General features: G+C 36.8%; 1 protein-coding gene across 1 annotated transcript; it reads right to left on the bottom strand.

The window, feature by feature from the left end:
* Positions 1 to 3,676: 3,676 nt before the first annotated feature.
* On the bottom strand, positions 3,677 to 5,763 carry LOC105852963 (uncharacterized). The gene is made up of 3 exons (XM_012719863.1): positions 5,347 to 5,763; positions 4,152 to 5,255; positions 3,677 to 4,060 (listed from the first exon to the last, which is right to left on the bottom strand). Exons 1-3 carry the CDS (start codon positions 5,761 to 5,763, stop codon positions 3,677 to 3,679), a joined length of 1,905 nt encoding a protein of 634 aa, XP_012575317.1.
* Between the last annotated feature and the right edge of the window lie 2,150 nt (positions 5,764 to 7,913).

The raw sequence follows: 7,913 nt of genomic DNA, 5'->3' as shown, positions 1-7,913 counted from the left end.
GCATATGACAAGACAATAACAAAGGAAATCCAGAACGTTTAAAACGGGAACTCCAGAATGATTATTGAAGCTCAAGAAAGTTCAAACTGACAAACCAAGAACGTTAATCATTCTCCGTTTTTCTGTACAGAGACAGCAGCTCTGTTTCTCTCTGTTTTGATCTGCATTTTTATTTCTAATCTTCTCTAGCTACACTCAAGACTCAAGACAGAGAATGCACCATCCAAGATCAATGAAGAAACGTCAAGAACACTGATTTCGTTTCAGCAAGTGTACTGAATCGTTGCAAGTAATAATAAAACGGTAGTACCGAGTGTCGAACTCAAGGATTGCGTTTTACTATTGAATTATATTTGATTACTAGAATTGAACAAAAAGGTTCCCAAGTTGATTGAAATAATGTTTGAAATTAACAACAATAATAAAATTGATCTTTTATAATGAGAAAAATGTCAGGGATGAGTTTCACTTCGAATCCAACCTTGGTGTCTAATTTGATCCTAGTTACTGAATTCCTTTATTGAATTATTACTGAATTCTCTTTATTATTCTTGCCCTAATGTCTTAGTGACAAAACCTTTGATTCCAAAGTAACCCCTAATTCCTTAGTGGATTTAAGATTAGAATTAAGCATTACCGTATAGAAATTCTCTTGTAAATTATTGTTTTGCAACTAATTTAATTGGTTTCATGACCTGCATCTATCCCTAGACTACAAATTCGTGAATTTCTCATCTCAAGCATTCGTAAAGTCCACTTCCGTTTCAAAATACAAATCGTAGAACATTTTAATGTTGATCAAGCAATAAAAAGCATTAAGCACAGAGATGAGAAAAACAATTCAATAAACTCATTCATATAACTAGAAATCAAATCAGAAAAATAAGGGTTTCATCTGGTTACACTCATCCCTAACAAATAGGGTTTAGTTACTCATGACAGAGATACAAAAGATAAGGGTTAAAGAAGAATTCCAAGAATGATTCATGGATGATTATTGATAAAACTTCTTCAATGGCGTTAGAAACGGCCATCTTTGAGTTTCTATGCTAGGGCACAAGTCTCCAGAGTTCCCAAGAGTCAAAAAGATCCCTAAAACAGTAAAAATCTGCGTTTTTATGGTTGCTGGTGCGCGTCGCGCGCCCCAGGTGCGTAGGGCGCGCTCCAGGCGCGTGTTGACAGAACTGAAACACGGGAAATGTGCTCCAGGCGCGCGTTGACAGAACTGAAACACGAGAAATGCGCTTCAGGCGCGCAGGGCACGCTCCAGGCGCACATCATATGCTGTCTGATGTAATTTGTATTTTTCTCATCTTTTGTGTCTGAATTTGGTCCGGGTGTCTTCACGAAAGTTGTAGATATGGATCTTAGCTTTTATTAGCACTTGGAGTGACACTAATTCGACATCTAGAACTCCAGATATGGCTGAAATACGCCAGATATATCATGTTGATTTTTCACCAAAATTCAACACTGCACTAAAACAAAACGCAATGTAAAATTACGACAAATTCCTACTTAATCAACAAAATAAAAACAAAAAACATTTCATTAACTCAAAGAACAAAAATCAACAAAATGTATCAAATAAATCCTTAATTTAACTGATGATTGAGGATAAATAAGACTAAAACAGTGGGAAAATATGCATATGATGAAGAGTCATCATTACAAATTTGAATGGACACAATATAAACTAAATATTATAAAATATAGTTATAACAATAGTAGTGTGGGTGATTCAATTTTGACTTAGTCAAAATTGGCTTGGTCATTGTTCACTCTAAGACAAATATTTCTACGAATTTTACTTAGTCAATAATAAAAATCCAAATAATAAATTATTTAATATGAAAATACTTTATCAAATAATTAAACATCCAAAGAATAATTATCTTACTATCGTCACACTAAATTAATAAAAGGATAAACAAAACTAACGATTTTAAATAAATTAATTAAAAAATAAAGGTGTTACAATACTTACCCCCTTAAAATAGTTTCGTCCTCGAAACTAAGAGGTTTCTAGAAGGTCTGGGTAAAGCTCTCTCATCTTCTCTTCCAACTCCCAAGTAGCATCCCCAGTCGTCTGGTTCCAAATCACCTTAACCAATGGAATTTCCTTTCCCCTCAAATGTTTGGTAGTTCTGTCGGCGATGCTTATCGGTGGGATAGATATAGGTCCTGTACCCGGAGTCACATACAAAGCTTCGTACGGGGCCATACCGATGCTTGCATGATAGTTATTATTATAGGTAAATTCAACAAGAGGCAATAGATCATCCCAACTTCCTCTGTTATCTAATGTACAAGCTCTTAGCAAATCCTCTAATGTCTGAATAGTCCTTTCAGTTTGACCATCGGTTTGAGGGTGGTAGGCGGAACTCAATCTCAATTTAGTACCCAATGCCTCATGCAATGCTCCCCACAAACGAGAAGTGAACTTTGGATCTCTATCTGACACAATGCTAGATGGTATCCCGTGTAATCTAACAATTTCCGCAACGTAAATCTCTGCAAGCTTAGATACATTGTAAGTAGTCCTTACAGGTATGAAATGTGCGGATTTTGTGAGCCTGTCAATAATCACCCAAATGGAGTCAAATTTCTTCTGAGTCTTAGGTAATGCCACCACAAAGTCCATAGATATGCTATCTCATTTCCACACTGGTACATCTAATGACTGCAACAATCCAACAGGTTTTTGGTGTTCAACCTTAGCCTTTTGGCAAGTCAGGCAAGACGCCACATATTCTGCCACTTGTTTCTTCATTCCTGGCCACCAAAATCTTTGCTTCAAGTCTTTATACATCTTTGTAGTATCAGGATGAATACTCAGTTTGCTCATGTGGGCCTCATCCAAAATGGTTTTTCTCTACTCTGCATTATCCGGCACACAAATACGTTTATTACACCACAAAATGTTATCTGGACCCATTTCAAATTCAGGAGCCTTGCCGGTCTCAACCAATTTCCGTCTCCCCTGAATAGCCTCATCGGTCACTTGAAGGACTTTTATCTCATTCATTAGTTTATTATCTACAACGGTCATTCCACATTGTACTTTTCCCGACAAAGAATCCATATTAAGATTCAAGTCGCGAAAATTCTCTAACAACTTTAATCCTTTCAATGTTATGGATGACAAATGGGCTCGTTTCCTACTCAAGGCATCAACCACAACATTGGCTTTTCCTGGGTGATAGTGTAACAGAAACTCATAATCCTTGATGAACTCCATCCATCTCCGCTGTCGGATATTAAGCTCCTTCTGGTCGAACAAGTATTTCAAACTTTTATGGTCACTGTATACATCAAAATTGCACCCATACAGATAGTGCCTCCAAATTTTTAGTGCAAAAACTATTGCAGCCAACTCCATGTCATGCGTGGGATAATGTTTCTCATGCACCTTCAACTGTCTTGAAGCCAACCCTTGTAACGAGGCATCACAATAAACTTCATATGGTTCTTCTGGTTGTGGTAACACCAACACCGGTGATGTAGTTAGCTTCTCTTTCATCATCTGAAAACTCCTTTCACATTCCTCCGTCCATGCGTAAATATGATTCTTCCTTGTGAGTTGTGTCAACGGCGCTGCAATCTTGGCAAAATCCTCAATGAATCTTCTATAATATCTAGCCAAGCCCAAGAAACTTCTAATCTCTCTGACGGTTTATGGTTGTTTCCATGCCACCACAGCCTCTACTTTAGTTAGGTCGACAGCGATACCTTCCTTTGAAATGACATGTCCCAAGAATTTCACCTCCTCCAACCAGAATTCACATTTCCCCAAATTAGCATACAATCTCTTGTCCTTCAAGACTTGCAAAACTTGACGTAGGTGAACTTCATGTTCCTCCAGGCTCTTAGAATAAATCAATATGTCATCAATGAAGACCACTACAAATTTGTCTAAGAATGGGTGAAATATACGATTCATGTAGTCCATGAAAATAGCTGGTGCATTGGTGACTCCAAAAGGCATCACCAAATACTCAAAGTGTCCATAGCGAGTTCTGAATGCAGTTTTAAGAATGTCTTCTTCCTTCACCCGAATCTGATGATACCCCGACTTCAAATCAATCTTTGAAAATATCATTGCTCCTTTGAGTTGGTCCATCAAATCATCAATGTGTGGCAAGGGATACCTGTTCGACACAGAGTCTAGACTTTCCATCCTTCTTCTTCACTAGGAGTACTGGTGCTCCCCAAGGTGAGACACTCGGTCGTATGAACTGTTTAGATAAAAGGTCCTCCAACTGATTTTTCAACTCTGACAATTCCGATGGAGACATTCTATATGGTGCAATAGATATAGGTCCTGTACCCGGAGTCACATCAATTGAGAATTCAATATCACGAACTGGGGGCAATCCTGGTACATCCGGCGGAAATACCTCTGGAAAATCTTCGACCACAAGTATCTCGTCTACCTCCACCTCTAGCTTCGTACTGACTGAGTTAAGGGAAACACACTTCTGAACTCCCCCTTTCAAGGAGAAGTTCAATTTATTGGTATCGAGGAATCGAGAAACACCTGGGTCTGGGAATATCACAAACATACGAGCACAATCCAATAGAACATAATGGCTTGACAACCAATCCATTCCAAGGATCACTCCCACATGCTTGAGGGGAATACAAATCAAATCAACATTGAATCTCATATCGAACACAATCAACGGACATTGCAAGCAAGCCGTATTACATTTCACCGATTCGGAAGAAGGTATGGTAACCACCAAATCAAACGGCAAAGTAGTAACAGTAAGTTGGAGCGAATCCACCCAATCCAATGAAATGAATGAGTGTGTTGCCCCCGAATCATAAATTACATTAAGTGATTTTCCAGCAATTAAACACTCACCTTGGATAAGCTCAGAGGAAGATGGAGTTTCCTCTCCATTGATGTGGTAGACACGTCCCTTGGCAGTAGGGCGTACAACATTGTCGTTGATATTGTTGCGGTTGACAGCTCTATCGTCCTTCCGTTCAGGGCATTCATTTGCAAAATGGTCTGGTTTCTGACAAATGTAACAAACCCTTGGTCTGATTGGACACTCAGATATCTTGTGTCCTTCTCTGTTGCAGCGAAAACACTTAACAGGGTACGCCTGGTTCTGACCTGGAGCTTTTGTCCCTTGACCTTCCCTGTTTTGAGGTCGAGGTTGATTTCTAGCATTCCCTAGTGGTTGGGCATATGGCTTGTGTTGTTGATGCTGCTTGCCCCTATTCTGTTGGTCGTTATGCCCCTATTTTCAAATATTAACATTTAGAGGCAATTATTAACATTTAGAGGCCAAACTTATGACTCTCAAGATATGGGTGGATTTAAATCTCTACCTGAGGTATGATGGGTCCACCTATAGCACCCCTATTCAGGCGGCTCTGTTTCATCTGCTCCACTTTCTTGCATTTCTCCACTAGCACTTGATATTGACGTATCTCCAAGGGCCCCACTAACTCCTTAATCTCATACCTAAGCGCGCTTTCAAACCTCTCACACATGTATTCTTCATCTATCTGATTTAGGAAATAGTGGAAGTGCTTTGCTAGGGACTCCAACTTTGCCGCATATTCCGCTATCGTGAAATTCCCTTGATACAACTTCAGAAATTGGGCCTCCTTCTCAGCCCTAGCACTTTTCGGGAAGTATTTTTCTAGGAACTTATTCTTGAGAGCCTCCCAGGTTAGCTCTTCATGATTTGTCTCCATCATTTTCTTCGCACCTCGCCACCAGTATTCAGCTTCACCAATCATCAAATAGGTTTCATACTCTACTTTCGCATTGTCAGAGCAGTGTAAGATCTCGAAGATCTTCTCGATTTCTTGCAACCAAAGATCAGCCTTGTCGGGGTCATGTTCCCCTTTAAATTTAGGCAGATCTTATCGACGAAATTCATTCAATGCTCTTGATGCACTGGCTGCTTAATCCCTCTGATCCATCTGTGCATCTCGTTGAGCCTGGATCGCAGCTTGTTGGGCCATTGCTGCGGCCATAGCATTCATGGCTTGGATTGCTTCAGTCATGTCGTTTCTTCCTTGGGGAACCGATCGGTTTGTGCGACGAGCCATAACGCTTCCTAAAATTATCTAATTAGTAAAATATTATAACGTAATTTTAACTTTTGGGTAGTACGGAAGTCTTTTATTGAGCACTATATAGTAGGTTCGGGTTATACAGCAAGTCGTTCTTTGGAGGGGTTCCCAGGAAAGAGAGGTGGGTCAATGGACCACTTAATAACCAAGTCTTTCCTTAGCCAGAATCCCTCCAATACAACCTTTTTGTATTATCCTTCCCTTCTATTTTGGGGATCATACAATTATACATAATATAGGGTTTAGAATATTGTCTTTAATTAAATACATTTAGATCACATGATGAAAGCTCAACAGTTACTTTGTAATTTAGATTGAAATAATTTTAAATCGTGATAATAAACTCATAATTCACAATATCATACAACCATAAATGTTTATCGCTTGATTGAAATTATTTCTAATCGTAGGATCAAGAATTTAAAACATATTTTTCATCATAATTATTCAATTAAATTAGACAATTAAATTCACATAATTGAAATTTAAGTCATTAATGACATAAAATAGTTAGAAAATCAAACCCTTAGTATAAAAAGAAGTAGAGAGTTTAAAATTAAAAATAAAACAATCATACGATGAATAAGTAAAATCATAAAGATTATAAAATGTAACAACTTAAATAAAATATAAAAGACAATGCCAATAAAAGCATGCAAGTAGTTATAGAGATTTCAAGTTTGAAAAATTTAAATAACACAATTAAACCAAATATTTAAAACATATATTTAATAGCAAAATCATGGAGGTTATACAATTGATGACACATAATAGAAATTTAAGTAAAATTTAATAATTAGAAAACCAAGCAATTAACATATTTAATGACACTTAATAAGAATTTAAGTAATTCTTAAAAATTCAAATTCAAAAAGGTTACACAATTAATAACTTAATAAAAGTTTAAGAAAAAACATGCGACATACATGAAGCGTCCCATCCCACCATTGTCCGAGAATTAGTGCTCTGATACCACATTGTAACGCCCCAGATTTTGATCCAAGACATTACTTAAAAATATTTATTTTCTTACAAAAACAACATTAACTTTTTTTTTTAAGTAGTCCATCACATGATCAATAAAATTTCTCTAGTAAATAGTTTGATTTCATTTTAAGAAATAACACAATGTAATTTATGGGATATTATTATTTTTATAAAGACAATTCACTAATTGTAGAAAATGTTCACTTAAAAATGGAATAATCAAAAATAGAATAACTCAAGTTTTTCCTAGCAGAAGGACCCCGCCTCCGCATTTCTATTAAAAATCAACGATGAGAAATAAATAAACTTAAAAATTGTATCACAACGGTTTTATCACTACAAACATTATTATTATTATTTTATTAAAGTACCCCTTTTTCCCACGCGCGTGCGCCAAGCAAACGTCATTCATGCAACCCTTCAAGATCGTTAGTACCTAAATGTTGGTGTAAGGGGTCAGTTCATCCCACGGCAAAATTAGACCAAATAATAAGTTAACAACCATAAAATATAAATATAAAATCTTTTTGTAATAAAAGATTTAGAGAAATTGATTTTTATAATTCATAAGGTGTATCAAAAATTATAAAATATATCTAAACAACAAGTAGTAACTCACCTTAGAACAAATAATTATATAAAAATAACAATGGCAATAAAATGTATGCAAATTATGCATGTCCTAAACATACATGATCCGGATATAGCCAGCCACTAAGGCGTCCACACAGAAGTCACCCATACAAAGGGGAAAAATTAAACCAGCCACACAGGCGTCCACAAAGATGCATATGATATGTCATGAAATGATAATGATGCTCAAA

Source organism: Cicer arietinum, chromosome 5, assembly GCF_000331145.2.
Source record: "Cicer arietinum cultivar CDC Frontier isolate Library 1 chromosome 5, Cicar.CDCFrontier_v2.0, whole genome shotgun sequence".
NCBI lineage: Eukaryota > Viridiplantae > Streptophyta > Magnoliopsida > Fabales > Fabaceae > Cicer > Cicer arietinum.
The sequence above is the reverse complement of the archived record's forward strand: the minus strand, read 5'-3'. Positions and strand labels throughout refer to the sequence as shown.

Excerpts from the sequence above, each read along its gene's own strand:
- LOC105852963 (XM_012719863.1), bottom strand. The coding sequence starts at position 5,763 with ATGATTGGTGAAGCTGAATACTGGTGGCGAGGTGCGAAGAAAATGATG. Across the intron at positions 5,256-5,346 it reads GTGGACCCATCATACCTCAG|GGGCATAACGACCAACAGAA; the intron begins GTAGAGATTTAA and ends ATTTGAAAATAG. Across the intron at positions 4,061-4,151 it reads CTAGACTCTGTGTCGAACAG|ATTCGGGTGAAGGAAGAAGA; the intron begins GTATCCCTTGCC and ends GGGTATCATCAG.